This window comes from Periplaneta americana, chromosome 1 (assembly GCF_040183065.1).
Source record: "Periplaneta americana isolate PAMFEO1 chromosome 1, P.americana_PAMFEO1_priV1, whole genome shotgun sequence".
NCBI lineage: Eukaryota > Metazoa > Arthropoda > Insecta > Blattodea > Blattidae > Periplaneta > Periplaneta americana.
In genome coordinates this window covers 124,863,820-124,882,832 of record NC_091117.1, presented here as the reverse complement: position 1 = coordinate 124,882,832, position 19,013 = coordinate 124,863,820, and the positions used below count along the sequence as shown (strand labels likewise).

At 35.5% G+C, this 19,013-nt stretch overlaps 1 protein-coding gene across 1 annotated transcript in view; it reads right to left on the bottom strand.

Annotated features, from left to right (window-relative positions):
- Positions 1-19,013, bottom strand: part of Dnah3 (dynein heavy chain 3, axonemal) — a 367,976-nt gene that overhangs the window by 196,552 nt on the left and 152,411 nt on the right. The window contains exons 30-34 of the mRNA XM_069827040.1: positions 15,042-15,192; positions 14,006-14,166; positions 13,594-13,872; positions 6,864-6,978; positions 6,531-6,751 (exon numbers count right to left, since the gene is read on the bottom strand). Of these exons, the coding sequence (XP_069683141.1) occupies positions 6,531-6,751; positions 6,864-6,978; positions 13,594-13,872; positions 14,006-14,166; positions 15,042-15,192 (927 nt within the window). The remainder of the gene's footprint in view (positions 1-6,530; positions 6,752-6,863; positions 6,979-13,593; positions 13,873-14,005; positions 14,167-15,041; positions 15,193-19,013) is intronic.

Sequence of the window (19,013 nt, the reverse complement as noted above, 5' to 3'; positions counted from 1 at the left end):
GGGTGAAACCATGACTGGCGAAGATATTTATCCACAGTATCACTGAAGATCTCCAGAAGCTGGTAGATGTAATGCTTCCATTAGATGCCATGAAAATACGATTAAGATCGACAATTGTTGGATTGTTCGTTATTCACCAGTACTGCCGCATACATTCCAAACGCACATAAACGTGGAATTTTTTAGCAGCGTCAATTCAATAAAATACGTACATATGTAAATATTTGAATAAAGGGAGCGACCAAGCAACTTTCGGCCTCTAAAATGCGCACTTCAGAAGCTGTTTGGCGCATATTTTCTTTTCCTATTCATGAGCGATGTCCTCCTGTTCTTCACTTGGATGTTCATCTCGAGAATGGACAAAGATTGTACTTTGACTCCGAAAATGTTAGGGAAAGGATTGACAATTCGAAGAACACGACTCTCATGGCATTTTTCGAACTCTATCAGGAAGACAATTTTGCTAAGACTCTGCTGTACGAGGACGTCCTCGTCTATTACACATTCAACAAGCAAAAAGGAATCTTTAATAGAAGGAAACGTGACATCTCCGTGGATGAGTTTCTGGGAATTTACAGCGACAAAGCAATTTGCAGAATTTATACAGTGCATCCCAATAACAGTGAATGCTATTACCTTCGACCTTGCTCCATACCATCCGAGGACTGACATCATTCAATGTACTAAAGTCAGTAGATGAGATTGCTTTCCCGAATTACCAAGCAGCGTGCAGAACTCGCCAACTACTTGAAAATGACATTCATTGGGGAAACAGAGGCTATTTGAAGACAAATAGCCTCTGAACAACCAACATCGAACGAACACACAAACTCATATCCATCTAAATTAAAATGCTGATATTCACTTCGTAATAACACTCCACACCAACTACAGAATGTGGACACCTTCCTCAAATTAACCATATTGAAGATTATCGTCGCTCATAGTGCACGCTCAAGTTCATGCTGTCATTTAACATTTAACAAAAGACAACCTAATACAGAAACATATCATCGATTATAAATGTCATCTACAACAACCTTGATGAATTAAGGTTCCAAGGTACAATCTCAACACATACATTATGGTGTATATACATCTTTCAGACACAGAAAAGACGTATAATAACTGGATAATAAGACTATGGACACAAGAAAATGAGATAAATATAGATTAAACATTGTAAGCATCTCTTCACATAGTACTTTATGGGTCATTCCACGAAAATGCGACATTTTCACGAAAACTAAAAATCTCATGAATCTCTGCTTGTTATATGTCATTTTTTTCGTTATGATTCGAATTTTTTTAATCTGATAACACTCATTATCTAACAACACGTATGTGGGAGAAAAAGCACCAAGAAGTCTGTGGTTTAAGAGCGCGAAATTATCTACTAGAAATCACATGTTTGAATGCACATTTAAGGCAAATAAATCATTAATTCTGTATGTTAAATGCAATTAATAATGAAGTGCGGACTTTTTTAATAATTACAATGCATAGAAACCGTAATACAATGATTATTTCGTGCTTGATTGCAATTATTACAAGGAAAGGTTGAGAGTTTGTGTGTCACGCTCAAATGGACATTTGTTTATATTTCTTCAAAACCATTTAATTTTTTCATGTTTCATAAATATAAAAGTGAGAAACATCACATAACAATCAACTTCTTATATGGACAACATTTTGATTTATGTACGTATTCTTCAAGAAAAACACGTGACACACGTAACACAATGACTGTGACACACGAACAAAAATGTTATGTTCGTGTGTCACTAAAGTTTATCCTAAAATCCAGTTACAAGTTTTGTTGTTATTGGAAGTCTTTACGTCTAAACATAATTAGTAGTGGAATTTCAAATACTTATTGTTGATTTAGATAATTGTGTGTGCGTGCACACGCACCTGTGCGTTTTTTTTTTTAAAGTACATAAACTGTAAGTTAAACACTCTTGAAAATATGTGTTCCATAACTGTTGTAAGGGGGAAAGGAACTGGCCACGCTATCCCATTATCTCCTGGCCTAGTTGCCTCATAAGTGATGCCTTCTTGGTATTACTTGTGAGGTTCACACCTGTCTTTGGACGGACTAAACAACAACTGTTGTAAAAATATAGTGTGTAGGCCTAAAATTAGCATAAGACAATTTATGCCTAAAGTTCGTATAAAATATTTATTATTTTTTTAATTCCTTGAATTAAAAAGTTAAAAAATCGGTTTATGTTAATTTATTTCATATTAAAAACAAGCTTATGCAGTACATTTATATCGTAAATAGGTAGCCACCATACTAAGCCTGTGTATAAATAAATTGGTGTAATTATTTGCACATTAGGTAAATGGTACTAAATTTCTGATATTAATTTAAAATCGTTTTATTTAATAACATTAATTAATTTACCCTAGGTATCATTTAGCAAATCTAAAAGTTAGGCCTTTTTAAATCTATATTAGCTTTTCTATTGATATAAATATTAGTACATTTTGAACATTTTTTGATAGTATTTTCAAGAATTTAAGTTGGGCTGATCACTTGTTTGGGTTTTTTCCGAGGTTTTCTCCGACCATAAGGCGAATGTCAGGTAATCTATGGCGAATTCTCGGCCTCATCTCGCCAAATACCATTTTGCTATCACCAATCCCATTGACACTAAATAACTTACAGTGTCGTTAAATGTCCAAGTAAAAAAAAGACGTCAAATATAGACTACACGTGAAGTTACAAAATCTTGTGGTGGCGAAGAATTTAAAGTGTCTGTGATGTCCAAGGAAGGGAATTACTACAAATGGTTGACATATTAGTATATTCATCACATGACATGACACAGGAAATATCACCACATATGGTTGTAAACAACCGTGGATATTTTAAATTTAAAAGTGTATTTTAGTGTAATCTAGTGTTGTTTTGTATAATAAGAACTGTAGGCATAGTGTATAAGTCTTCCACAAGAAGTGATGTATTTATAGTGCATTTAAAACAATTAGTAACCAACATGACAGAAATGTTCGTGTGTCACAACACATTTGCAATATTTTGTTTCTTAATGGCACTGTTAATTTTTTTTAAAGTTCGTGATTTAGCAGTTACATGTACTACACAAGTGTCTTAATTGTTTGAAAAACAACTGAATGCATTTATGTCATTTGGCACAATAATATGCACATTTTCCATTTTGGTAATAAATCTAGTGGCAAGAAAACCTTCGTGTGTCACACCATACAATATTTAATATTTTTTGCATTATTAATTATTCCTTTTCATTAAGAATTTTTGTTTATATTTAGGAATACTTATGTTAAAAGACAGTAATGTCTTTTTCATGAATTACTAAGTATTTAATTAAATATCCTGTGAAGATCATAGTTAGGTACTTAAAAACTGTTATGTGTGTCACTATGGAATGACCCTTATATGAATATTTCAGCTTCATTTTTTATTTTTTTATATAGTGTATCCTGCAATTTTATATACGAGGCGCATCCAGAAAGTAAGTTTCCCTATTTTTTAAAAAAAAAGAACACACACTTTCAGAAAAACATTTATTGGCAACAGGTACAGCAATGTTTCAGCTATTTTTCAACATAGCCAAAATTAGAATTGAGACACTTGTCGTATCGTGGGATCAACTTTTGTATCCCTCTGTCGTAGAACTCTGCCGCCTGTGAATGGAACCAGCGTGTGACAGACGTCTTCAGCTCTTCGTCGTTGCCAAAACGCTCACCGGAGGACAGGAATTTCTTGAGGTGCAAGAAAACGTGAAAATCGCTGGAAGCAAGATCAGGACTGTAGGGTGTATGATCAAACAACTCCCAGCCAAATTCCGTCAAAACAGCTGCTGTGCGCCGAGCCGTATGTGGACGAGCATTGTCATGGAGGAGCACAACACCTGCAGTAAGCATTCCACGCCTCTTGTTTTGAATGGTACGTTGCAATTTTCGCAGTGGTTCACAGTAATGGTCAGCGTTCACTGTTTCACCTCTTGGAAGGAAGTCAATGAGCAGAATGCCTTTCCTGTCCCAGAACACCGTGCACATCACTTTCTGTACCGACAGCGTCTGTTTGAATTTCGTCCTGACCGGAGATCCACTATGCCGCCAATGCATTGACTGCTGCTTGGTTTCCGGGGTGAAGTGCGAAATCCAAGTCTCATCGCCCGTGACGATCCTGTCGAGGAACTCGTCGCCGTCATCGTGATACCGTTGCAGAAATGTCAGTGCTGCTCCTAAACGTTGCATTTTGTGTTCACGTGTCAGGTTTTTCGGCACCCACCTGGCACACACTTTTTTGAACAACAGGTGCTTAGTGACAATCTCATGCAACAAGGATCGCGATATCTGCGGAAAATGGCTGCTCAGCTCCGTAATTGTGAAGCGACGGTTCTCCATGATACACTGCCGCACCAGCTCAACACGATCATCATTGATGAGGGACGGTCGCCCACTGCGCTCTTCATCATGGACACTTTGACGACCTTCGGAAAACTGCCTACACCAGCGACGCACCATCTGCTTACTCATGATGTTCGGCCCATAGACCTGACAGAGCTGCTGATGAATTTCAATTGGCGCAATGCTTTGTGCATTAAAGAACTTTATCACCGACTGAACCTCGCAAGCGGCGGGAGAAGGAATAAGAGCTTCCATTTCGGACCACTGCTGCCATGCTACTGGCACCAGGCGGGACCTGTCCGGCTGGCATATGATTGATACATCATAGATCTGTTACGCATGCGCAATTGACACGGCTAATTACATTTACTTTCAAGGAGAAAAAATCGGGAAACTTACTTTCTGGATGCGCCTCGTATATGTATTGTATTCACACGTTTGTGTTTTTAACTAATTGACAATAAGGGTACATTTATACGAGAAATGAAATATTGATGTCCCCAACCATGTTGATTTTAATATGTCTTATATTTATCATGTATATTGGATTTTTGATCATAGAGGCACATGTACTTATTTAGGGATGATATTGCAGCATAAAAAGTTGTATCTGATGATGTCGGCATGACCGACGAAAACGTTAATACAGCATTAAATTAAGTAATATAAGGATTTGTACCTTACACATATATAAAGTAAAGTCATTGACTGAAAATAAATCTTTGTATTGTATATCATAGACTTTTCTCAATATTATTTGTTTGCAGCCTTTCTTCAGCCCTGACACATTCCCTTATGCTTGTATTATGCCTATTATTAGCTGGACTGATAAGTTGAACACGTTCTTAAAATGTCCTTTTTGTCATTCTGTACATTGACTGGGACTTTTCATCATGTGTCATGTTTTATGCTAATACAAATAACGTACCGTATACAGTTGACATTCCTTTCAATGTATGGAAATACCAGTATCTTTTCGTATTTCTACATTCAACAAAATATAATTTCCATTTCTAGAAGACGACATGTTCCTCTGGGAAGGCTCCAGAAATACTGAGAATATACAAATTCTAGGAGGAACAAAATAAGAAAGACCATATGTTTCGCTGAAGACATGTAGAACCGTAAGGGAGTTCCATCCTGTACAAAATAATTCAAACAAATGTTGCGCTTCCCCTGTGTCGCTGCTGCACTAATCCATCTGGGAGTAGCCTAAGATTTAAAATGTGGGTGGAGTCGTGGGCATAGTAGTTACAACTACAAGCTTAATCTATCTCCAAGTACAACATCTAAAACTATAGATGTCAATGGAAACAACATATAAACAGAATAATGGTGGTGATGGTAGTGGTGGTGGTGATGGCGGCAGTGGCAGGGGTGGTGGTTGTGGTGGCAGCAGCGGCGGCAGTAGAAGTAGTGGTGGTGGTGGTACACATTGCATATCAGAAAAAACAAAATTTAATTTATCAATATGCAAAATATGACATTTTTATGTCACTAGACACAGAAATTTTGTAAATAATATATACAAGAAACATATCATAGCCATAACTAAATCACACAACACTTCCACCAAAGCAGAACACAATTTACCAACCACAACCATAGCAATACAGAAACAGACATAGAAATTCTACACAATCAACCGTAAAGTCAGACACTAAACACACTAAAACAATACGAAATTTATAGACATACAAAAATACAAGCACAGCACATCCTCAACACACACCCTTTTTGATACAACACTACCGATTATAAAGACACTCACACCAAGACAAAAGCAAGAAGAAAACCGGGAACAAGAAATCTGAAGATGGCTGATATAAGCCGAAACTAGTTATTAATCAATGTAAAATACCACATTAATTTCAATTTAACACAGTAAAGTTGTTTATTTAAGAAAGTAAAACTCATTAGTGACAGTGATAAATAAGTGTTAAAGGTGTGTAATCAAGATGCATACATAATTGTATTTGCACAATATTCGTTCAGATTAAAAGACTCTCTGTCTCTTATATTCAACTTTCTATGCAACTTGAATTGATTACACGGGCAAATATGACGAACCACTGTTGTAATGTGTACTATTTATAGTAAATAAGGCTGACTTGATTTATATAACTTACTTTGGCAGTTGGAGATAATTGAGTTTGGGCTTTATCAATTGTATCTGTCCAAGAAATCCAAGTACCATTGTTCTTCTTATCATAAATCCATTCAAATACTAGGTCACGATCTGGGAAAAGTTGATTTTTTGACAGTTTGAACACCTTCGGTTTTGGGTAATCTGCATTCTGTCCATTAAGCAATGTTCGATAAAAAGTGTCAAAATACTTCCTACTTTCACCTATAAATAGGAGAAAAGTCAATAAATTAAGGATTTCTATAATTTCATTTAATAAACATTAGATAATTTGTTATATGAGTAATAAATGAATTATGAAATTTATATTTCATACCTGTCATAGTGCCTCCAAAACCCCACACCAAGCAGAAAATAAATATGCACTGCAACCACACCGTGCTAACTTGTGTCTCTCCTTCCAACATGCAAGTTAGTAATTGAGAAAATGACTGCAAGAGCAGAAACAATGCATCATAATATTGATACAGTTTACTTCCAGATTGTAATCAGACCAATTCAAATATCCATATACGGTAATATATTTAAAAATAGTGCTGCATTTTGAATATAATTTACTTAAGTAGTTTAATATAATAAAATATTGATTTGTGGTCTTATTTGTGTGAAGAGTATTCTTGTAGTTAATATCATGACTATAATATTTTTAATATCAGAAAGTATACAAAGAAAATTCTACTCCCAATATGTTCGTATTTAAGTAGGACTTTCTTATGTTATATCTGATATCTTTACAACACCACTTTACAATAATTAATTATTTTTATTAAAAATTAAATCTTGGTTTTTTTATGGGAAACCCATTATATAATTTTAAATTTAATTCGATATTTATTCACTCTAATCGTGCTTTTACAACCATGGCAGACAGACTCGCAGCTATACTGTAAATCAGGGCCATAGTTGTGGGGTCCGAATTCCATCTAAAGCATGGATGTTGGTTCATTGCCCTAATAGCAATGAGTATTTGCAACACACTTTCACAATATTGAAACGTTTATGTGTACATAACTGTCAGTGGCGAATATTGGTCGTAGAAGTCAGGCATGTTCTTGATGAAGTTGAATATGAGATAGGAGGTGAAGTTATTAATGCATGGTTATTGGTTACTCTTTCAATCGTTTTACATTTTCCTAGCAGGGTTTATTCAAAACAAAACCCAACTTAGACTTTTTTTTGAGATGCCATTAGACAGATAGAAGGTGGGACTAAAGTATGTAGAATCAGCATGATGCCAAATCTCCACCTAAGACAACACAAGACATCACACTGACAATGAACCAATATCCATGCTTTAGGCGGAATTTGAACCCCACAACTATGGCCCTGATTTACAGTATAGCTGCGAGTCTATCTACCACGGTTGTAAAAGCACGATTAGTGTGAATAAATATAGAATTAAATTTAAAATTATATAATGGGTTTCCCATAAAAAAAATCAAGATTTAATTCTTAATAGAAATGATTGATTATTGTAAAATTAGGGCCTGCACATAACTTATAATTATTTTGGTACAATGTGCATTTACTGCAGTTAATAGTGGAACATTTGTCATCTATCTTTGTTGCGATTTGTTGTCATGAAGTGTTGTTATTGCGAAAACATAAGGAAGGAAGCATAACGGAGTTTCTTTGGCAAAAGTTATGAAGTGCTACCAAGAAGGGACAATGCGTTGTTCTTGTGAAATCACATTATAGGTACGGATATTGTTATGCAAAGACAGTTCGAAGACTTTGTGAAATTTTCGGTCGACGAAATGCACCTAATCAGTCAACAGTTCAGAGATTGATTCGAGGAGAAAAAACGGATTTTGTTGTTTAGTAAACTATACAAAGACAGATTGGAACTTCGTCACTAGAGACAGGATTTTCATGCACTATCAAATCTTAAAACATAGTGCAATCATGCTCTATCAAATGACCAAATATGCACAGTGAAGAAAAAACATTAAATATATGCACTGTAAAAATTGAAACTTACATTTTATTTTCGAATGGCACAAAGACGAGACCTGGCATGTAAGCTATTGGAGAGGGGAAAGAGAGGAGATCAGAAAAAAAGTATGTTTCAGTTTGGTTAATATTAGACGAATCTACTGACTTGAAAGTTCATCTCAGACTAAAAACTTATTTTCCCCCTGCATACCCACTGGTGATATAGCCACAATGCGTCATAAGGTCACAGAACAGGTCTTGCCTCTTCTATTATACCACTGTTGTTGTTTAGTCAACTGTCCGAAGACAGGTTTGAACCTCATAAGTGACATCAATAAGGCATTACTCATGAGGCAACTAAGGCAGGATATAATAGGGTATACGATGGCCAGTTCCTTTCCCCTTTCATTGCATACACTGCTGACTAGTAACATACTACACTAATCAGACTTCAGATGTATACAAACAATTGTTCTTCCTCTGACACATATCAAGTGAGATGTACTGCTTGATAATAGATGTACACTTAGCGGCAAAAAGAATGGGCCGACTCTTGGTTGATAGAAATGCTAAGTTCTATCGCGCGGTTCACTTGTGTAAACGTAACCCAGTGCAAGGCATTGCTGTGGTGTCTCTTCATTGAAAGTCACCCATCTATAATGTAATAAACTTTACGAGCAGTGTGTGGCCCAGTGGTAAGAAGTCTGACATCCGTGCCAGAGGTTGTGAGTTCGCCTCCTCGTACGGTACAATTATTTTTTTTTGTTTTAACTTTTACTTAATTTATTAGTTTAAATGTGAAATGGCATTTGTTAACAAACTTCATTATGCCTGCCTTGTAAAAATATTATTGCCCATCACCTGTGGGCTATTAATAGGTGAGACCTGGTCTGTATAAACAAAAATACTTATTTCACATCCTAAAAAACAGACGGATATCAAACACAAATAAATAATTAAATTAACAAAAACAAACAATTTGTTAATATATTAACAAAACAAGGCTGTGGTGGGGACTAGCATCTCGTCCACAAACCACCTGCATCAACATCTGCCCTCATTCTGCGTGGCACGGAGTCCACAAGATTATGGAACAGGTCTAAATTCTTGGCCATCTTCTCCCTTGCATCTAGAACTCTGTCCCACAATTCCTCAGGTGTCCGAATGGGTGGTTGTTCTTCCCAATTAGAGCGTAGGATCCTTTTGACTGCAGCCCACAAATTTTGAAAGGGATTCATATCTGGTGAATTTGGAGGCCAGTCGACTGGGTCGACATCACGCCTCCTCGTAAACCATCTTTGAATCCGGTTGGCGGTGTGTAGTCTATCGGATGATTATCCTACTGGAAGCAAAGTGTTCCTTCTGGATATCGTTTTCGGGCAGAAGGGATCATTACATTTGCCAAAATGTGTTCGTAAACTTCTGCCGTAAACAGACCGTGGATGCATTCCAGAAGTCCTGCCCCATCGTATGACATCCACCCCCAACACGCGACCCTCACGCGAAGCGTATCGGTGGTCATTCATACAATAAACTAGGGCAGTACTATCATTGCTATTGGAGACAATTACCTCGTCGGAGAAAATGACATTTCTCCAATCAAAGTCCTGTCGAAGAGTAGCATACACAGAATGTTACTGGAGACAATTACCTGGTCGGAGAAAATGACATTTCTCCAATCGAAGTCCTGTCGGAGAGTAGCATATGCAGAATAACCTATATGAACCAGGGCAATGAGTTATTGTTTCTGTGCCATCTTCAAGCGTAATGACGAGACAGAACGTTATATTAACAGATAGCAGTATTGCTTGAAAGAGAGAGGGAGGTTTATTATTTATTAGAGTTTGGGCATATTCTAAGATATATCGCCACATAATTATAGCTTTGCGAGACACATATGATGGCAAATTTGTAATAAAAAAAAAAGAAGATTGGGGGAGATTCGAACCTTGAGCTACTACTACTAACTTGTTCAATATACCAATGCCGTAACAACTTACACTACTGCAAGTGTTTGTATCAGTTCGGCATAATACATGGTTTTCCTGTTCATATTCGCTCCGGTCGATTTTGTATTTATCAATTTTATTATTATTTCACTCTTCAAGGGCCCTGATGTATCTAGAATCAACCACCCATTCGATTTTATTACATATTTTAGCCTCTTAAACAAAATACAGCAAATTTAAATGGTTTAATTATGTGTTACCTAGTGAACTACGGCATTGACGAGATGAGCATGCGCAATGTATGTCTCTGGAACTTAGAAATTTTCGGCCAGCCCATTCTTTTTGCCGCTAAGTGTACATATCAGCCAGAACCTCAATCAGAGGTGACTATACTACTAATGGCCGAGTGTACCATTCTTCACCAAAACTTTACAGCAGTTAAGTTCACATTTTAACCTGTTCAACCACAATATCTGGCAGGTCAATCACGATCAAAATTAAATGTGGCAGTTTACCGAGGTAAAACTTAACTGCCCGTGATGGAGTGATCCTGTGGAATTTATCAGGATCAAGTTCCAACAAAATGGCGACGCGATTCGATGTTCTTGATGGAATTGAAGACGAATGATGTACCTGGATTATTCAAACAGGAACCAACACTAAATTGGCGTTATTGTGGAAAGAGAGAAATTCTTTTAAAGAATACGGGGATAGGAAATGCGAGGAAAGATTTCGTCTATCCAAAGAAACCGTGTAGTGGTTAGTGAATGAAATGAATGAAAGACTGGAATTTCCTACTAATCGAAAAAATCCTGTCTCACCCATGATCGTACACTGTAGGGACATTTAATGCCTAACATTGTGATTAATAATATTTGTAATATTCATCTACCACGGCACTACATAGTATTATTAATAATAATGTATCCAACATTGTTGCATCTTTCTGCCCACGCTATATTTCATTTCCTTCAAGGGCAAAACAACGATCTATAATGAATGGATTCCCTCAAACATGAATTTCTGGGTGTTGTGGGAACGGTAGGCTGTACTCACATCACAATTCAGTTTCCTGTCTTTGCGTAAAAGCCAATCAGCTCTAATAGAATCCCTTCATGATCTGAAAAATTCGGAGTTCTATTTTTGTTCTTCATATTCATTTTATCTTTCTGTGGCATTATAAACAAGTGAATCAAGCAGAGTAGTATAATAAAATCTAAGTGTGCAACAAATGGATATGATCTGTTTTTATCTTTGCTCTTCTTTGGATGCTTTCCTTTGTAAAAATAGCATGCAATCTCTGAGTTAACCCGAGTGAAGAGGGCGGTCAGAAGAACGGGTTTCTGTGACCGAGGATCATTGTTGGTCCACCGCAATCGTATTTTGACCATGGTTTTCTTTTTACCGTGTTCCCGTGACCTCTGATCACTATGTTTTCTGACCGAGATTGGTGTACTTGGCCATATATAATTTATTTCAAGAAATAGTCTGCCCAGGCATCCTGGGTTGCCAAAAACACAGAATAACACACATATAAGAATAGTAATGATTACAGTAAGATAGATGAGCCAAATTTAAATGTGAACTAGGAGCTTAAGTTTAAGAAATAATAAATTTGTACATATATTTGTAACAATCACACACTAACGAATAGAAAAGGGGGGGGGGGTATTATGATATTCCGTATAAATGATTTTTCAGAATTGCCACAGACCCTTTAATGGTTGAAGTAATTATTTTTGGAATGATGTCATGGATTCCAAATGTTTTGATAGTGTTTACAGTTGATCGTGGGATGGTGCCCCTCGCTCCGATCATTAAACCGTGTACTTCCCAGGTGCCTTCCATCTGATATTTTTCTCGAAAATACGGAATAGTAGGCTCATAAATTTGTTGTTTTTCTTTGTTGACCTCGGATGGTTGGGTCTGGCTCATCTCAAATCTAACAGTTGGGTCCAGTATAAAGCCTTTACTATTAGTCTTGTCTAGAGCCACGATGTCCGCTCTTCTAATTCCGCAGCCTTCAGACGCAACGCAGTGCACCTCTTCATGGACCTCGAAGGATTTGTTTCTAAGGGCTTGTGCTATTAGTTTTCGGATGTTATGATGGCGTGAATTTCTCAGGAGTTCTCCATGCTGACAGGATCCTAGGACTAACTGAATCGCACTTTTTAGAAAGGAACCAAGTCAAAATTTGCGATTTTTATTTTAACTGATGAAATGATTAATACTTTCAATGCACACTAATTGGCGGAGAAAAACACTTAGTCAAACTTCTCCCTGTATCTTTAACATCAAGTTGATATTTATATATGGCGCTGGTAAACTGGTATTTATTCATAAAATAAGTTTCTTTTGCTCTTCAGAAAAGTAGCATATTTTGACTTAGTTCCTTTCTAAAAAGTGCGATTCAATTATTTTTAGCAGTCAAGTTCATGTGTTTATCTGTTAAAATGTACATAGAAAATGATCCTTCTACGTAACAAAAAGTGACAGGTGCAAATTTCTTCCTGAAAAAATAAATATAACTGCATAAAATTAATTTTGCGTCGAATAAAGTAAATCCGCGTAAAGTAAAGTAAATCTTCTATCACTTTATGAAGACATCAAACACGAAACTTTCGTATGAATTGGATGGCATTATCACTACAGGACTGCTTGTTCTTTAATGGCATTATTGTGTCATTGCTGTAAGTCTATTACTGTAAACATTATAGCAATTTTTGTTATACCATTATTTGCGTTTATTGCACAGCCCAAAGTACAGCCCCTGTATTGATTCAAGTTCATAGACGTAGTCCTACGTCAAAACTACTGTTTACTGACTATATTATTATTATTATTATTATTAGTTCGATCTTCCGATCAGTGGGCCAACAACTGTTCAATATCTGTTGATGTCACAGAAGATATGAGTGGAATAGTGACAGACAAAGGTATATCATGAGGAGACAAATGTTGTCTCATGTGCTTCTTTCATTATTTTAATAGTAAAGCTAGTCTCTTTGAATTATATTTATTGTGTGTTATAAAATATTATTTACCTTCTCATAACAAAAATGGTTACTCTACTAGTTTACGAATTAGTTTTGCAATACAAGTATTTCAAAAACGTAAAATAATAATGCAAGTTCAGTTCCAAAGCCTATTCAAAATACTTACATTATAGAGGTGAAGTTCAGATGTTACCACAAATAATTTACATGGTGCATGTGTAACAAAGTCTAAAATCGCAGGCACCAACCAATGCACTAACTCATCGAGTAACTCCAATTGCTCTGGAATAATCTTCTCCTTAAGAACATTGCAATACGAAGCATGCAAAGCTCCCCATCCTAATTCGCTTGGTTCCAGGTAAATCATGCCACAACGGGATACTGTAGCTGGGGATGCCTCAGCCAAATCAGCTGGTTCGAATATCAAATTCATTTTGTTTGACATCTATAAATAAAGACAGTAATTAGAAAAATAATTTTCCAACTGCCATTACGAGCAAATTTATTGCTGATCAGTAGAATCAGACGATCTTGATATGTTACAAAAATATACTTATTACTTTTGCAAAGCAACATACCTGAATAATCTCTCCAGACATGAGGCAAAGTTTCTTGTTGTCATCCAGAACAGTATTCATGCTCTCAATCCATACAGCATCAACTGGTCCATCAAACATAATCCACTTTCGGTCAGGAGTTGGAGCGGATGCATACTCTCTAAATGTCTTGGCTAACACACCTAACATGATATTACAAAAAAAATAAATAATAAAAATTAAATAAAATATGAAAAAACTGTTACAGAATTTATCTTTTGATCTGCAAATGAAAAATAAAAACTTCATTACTCATTTTTGCAGATAATGAGTGGAGCTGTGGATGCTAGAAAATGGAGTATCAAGTGGAGAAAGTAGCAGAGGCGGCCAGAAACATTGTGATGTAAGAAAGAAAACAAGCACTTAACATTAATATCAGATCGTATCCTGCATTCCACGTCCAGTTCCAAGTGCAGTGCATTTGTTAATAGTTCAGCAATGTAATGCACTAGTTTTATACATACTCATATCATCCAATTATCTCAGCAATTCTCCAAAGATAGTGAAAGCTTTAGTAGTAGTACAGAAGAGGATATGACTGTTGCGTAAATGGAGATCGGCAGTGAGTAAGAAGAAGTGTGACAACATTGTGCTCTTGAGCCATGAGGCAGCAGTAACATCAATTACAATCTTATTTCATATGAACTGTACTATGCATTTATACATTATTTTTTATTTTTTAACTAATGTCACCAGGTTGTCTTTCGACATTTCTAGTCTTCTCTCCTGGCAATGACTTATATGTAAGTCACTTCTGGGGGCACCTGGAAGGTGAATTTACGTTATCCCAATGATATGATAGGATGACTACATATGATTATGTAGCTCCAGGAGATGTCTTAAGTGTAAATTTAACCTAAATTCCTATTCATGAACGAACACAGGAACAATTAATTCCCTTTACAGAAATATTCTGTGCTCTGACCAGGAACCTCATGAACTGTAGCTAGAAGCTCTGACCATTAGATCATGAGGCTGGTCGTAATATGTTAAATAATAAATTTCGTTTCCAACATACCATCTGACCATTCATGTGAAACAGGATCAAAACAACCATATAGCTGTCCAAGGGTAATTGATTTTGGATTTATTATCCTGTACTGTACTCTGAATTCTTCCATTTTTGATTTTGGATTATCTCGTATTGCTATAAGAGCTTCAGCCAACACCTAAGAAGAATGCATAAATTAGAAACAAACATTTAATCGAAGAAATATGAAAAAAAAAAAAATATATATATATATATATATATATATATATATTCAATATCATTCTATCGTCAAAATGGTATTCTCACAAACAGGATACATTTTGTTTTCAAAATGAAATCGACGCAAATACCAAATATACATATATTTATGTGTGTAATTATTTCAAATGTTAATTTACGTATCTTGACATGTAAAATTATTTTAAAGGGTGGGTACCTACATAAAATGTGATAATATAACTGAAAACAAAAATCGACAGAGAATGCTGCTTTTAGTTTGGTGGATGAAATACTAAATTCATTAAATTCGAAACTACATGTAGGTGGGATTTTTTTGTGACTTGGCTAAAGCATTTGATTGTGTAGACCATAGTATATTAGTAAAAACATTGAAGTTTTATGGTATTAAAGATGAGATGTTGGGTTGGTTTACGTCGTACTTATCAAATAGAAAACAAAAAGTAGAAATAAATGTACCAAATAGTCATAAAGTTACTTATTCAGAATTTAGAAATATTAAACATGGTGTTCCGCAGGGGTCAATTTTAGGTCCATTGTTGTTTCTAGTTTATATTAATGATTTAGCCTTGACCATAAACAATTCATCCCATGTAATTTTATTTGCAGATGATACAAGTGTAATTATTTCAAGCAAACAATACGATCATTTTATAAACACTTCTAATACAGTGCTGAATCTAATGAATGAATGGTTCCATGCAAATAAACTAGCACTTAATGTTGATAAAACCAGTGCAGTCAAATTTAATACACACAATAGTGCTCAGGTTTCCTACAGTATTCGATTAAATGGAACTCATCTCAAAGAATCTATAAGCACAAAGTTTCTTGGTTTAGAATTGGATAATCACTTGAACTGGAAAACGCATATAGAATGTATTACTCGTAAATTGAGCTCTGCCTGTTATGCATTAAGATCCTTAGCTACTATTGGTGATATAAACTTACTTAAAATGTCATACTTTGCATATTTTCACTCTGTAATGAAATATGGATTAATATTCTGGGGTAACTCGTCTGAAGCTAAACACGTTTTTGTTTCATAAAAGAAAGCTATAAGAATAATGACTGGTGTGCATAAAAGGACCTCATGTAAAAATATTTTCCGAAACTTAGAAATCTTGACTTTACCTTGTGAATACATTCTTTCCCTAATGATGCTGTATATTAAGAACCAAGATAAATTCAGTACTAATCAAGACATTCATCATTTTAATACAAGACATAAATCAGATCTTCATCTACCCTCTGTTAGTCTAAGCTGTTTTAAAAAAGGAGTTCGCTATTCATGTATAACAGTCTTCAATGCACTGCCTAATTATCTTAAAGATTTGAAGGCCAACGAGAAAAGGTTCAGAAAAGAATTAACCAAATTTCTACATACTCATACCTTCTACACAATTGATGAATTGTTTATGCTTGTGAATTGAATTATTCTACTTAAATGACATGTACAATTTTATATAGCTCAACTAAAATATGTTTTTATATTGACTTAATCTGTTTACTATGTATTGTATTTTTTGTTTAGCATAACTGATGAATTGTACGTACTGTAAATTGAATAGTATACTGTATAGGTCAACTGATGAATTGTTTAAGCTTATAAATTGAATTAATCTACTTCATATGAATTGTATAGCTTAACGAAAATAAGTTTGTAAATTGAACTAATTTGATTGTATATGTTTGTATAGTTTGGCTGATGAATTGTATATGTTCTTAAAATGATTACTAGTCTGTGTAGCTCTACTGATGAATTGTATATAGACCTACTGTAAATTGAATGGTAATATGTATAGCTCAACTGATGAATTGTTTATGATTATAAATTGAATTAATCTACTTGATATTAATTGCACAAATTTGTATAGCTTAATGAAAGTATGCTACTTTGTATTGTATATATTTGTATAGTTTTGGCCGATGAATTGTATATGCTTTAAATTGAATAGTAATCTATATAGCTCTACTGATATTGTTTGTGTTTGTAATTTGAAGTAGTTTGCATGATATGTATTATCAATTTCTGTATATCACAACTGGTTGAATTGTTTATGCCTTAAATTTAATTAAATTGTTTTGTATTATAATATAGCTCAACTTATGAATGATCGTTTGCGTTTGTAAATTTAATAATCTGATTGGCTATGTATTGTATACTTTTAGTAGAGCCATCGATGTAGCTCAGTCGGCAGACTCGCCGGGCCGCTGATCCGGAGCTGCGTTCGGGCTTGGGTTGGATCCCCCTTTGGACTTTGGTTTCTTCGGAGGTTTTCCCCAGCCGTGGGACTGAAGCCGGATGGTCTATGGCGAGTCCTTGGCATCAACCCCTTTGATTTGATTACCTGGTTGGGTTTTTCCGAGGTTTCCCCCACCGAAAAGGCAAATGCCGGGTAATATTTTGGCGAATCCTCGGACCTCATCTCATCTCACTACATCTCGCCAAAATGTAAAAAAAAATTGTACAAAATTGTAAAAATTGTAGAAAATTACTAAATTGTAAAACTATAAAAATTTGTAAAAATTGTAATTGTAATATTGTAAAATGTTGACATGTTCCACATCTTAAAGCTTCATTGCTCATGTAAGATCTATGGAATAAAATAAATGAATGAATGAACTGAACATAAAAGGCTGTAAGTGCCAAAGAGACAAGCCATAGAAAGCGGAGTTTTCTTGTATGACTATCAATGTAATATCATATGTTTTGCACATCTGTGGGTAAAGCTAGGGTCTAAATAAAATTACAATGAGACATCATTTTTCTTAATGGATTGAGCCAGGGACATACTAATTTCTTTCGGGGGGGGGGGGCTACTTTTCAACGATATTGGCACTTACAGCCATTTTTATGTCCAGTCTTCAACTAAGAAATGAAAGATAGTACGAAAAGTATGTTAAAATATTTGTATCATTTCGTACATAAAAGTAAAGGCCTATTTTTAGAAATCTAGAGTTCGTTTGAAACATATGTAGGAGTATTTACTTCTATCTCTTGCTAAGGGAAGAAACATTTAAAGTAAATAATACAATTATTTCTATAAAAAATCCTCAAGTCTGCATTACTTATTTGAAAAATTACAATCAATGTTGCCAATTTAGCCTTCTTCTTGCTAAATATAGAAGTTAAGTATTATCATTTCCACTTAATAGAAATTCTAGTTTTATTTCTTCTCTTAAGCTGAGATTACCTGATTGTGCCAAAATTATTAGTAATTAAAAAAAATGTGGCCGGGTGGCTCAGTTGGTAGAGCAGCTGGCTACGGACTGGAAGGTCCGGGGTTTGATCCCAGGTGGTGACAAGATTTTTTCTCGTTGCCAGACTTTCAGAACGGCCCCGAGGTTCACTCAGCCTCCTATAAAATTGAGTACCGGGTCTTTCCTGGGGGTAAAAGGCGGTCAGAGTGTGGTGCCGACCACACCACCTCATTCTAGTGCCGAGGTCATGGAAAGCATGGGGCTTTACCTCCATGCCCCCCAAGTGCCTTCATGGCATGTTATGGGGATACTTTTACCTTTTATTAAAATAAAATTACCGGTATGCACTTTAAATTTTTGTTATTTTGTTTGTGTGTTATTTGTACATCTCTTTAAACGTATGGTAGGTGTGATCTCGCATTATAGCTGTAGCTGTAGCCGCTCCAAGCCACTCATCACACAGAGACTGCAGAAACACTACTAGACATCATAGCAACTACAAATCCCCACAAAATAATAACGCATGGACAACTACCGGCGCCTGGGATTTCTGCACAT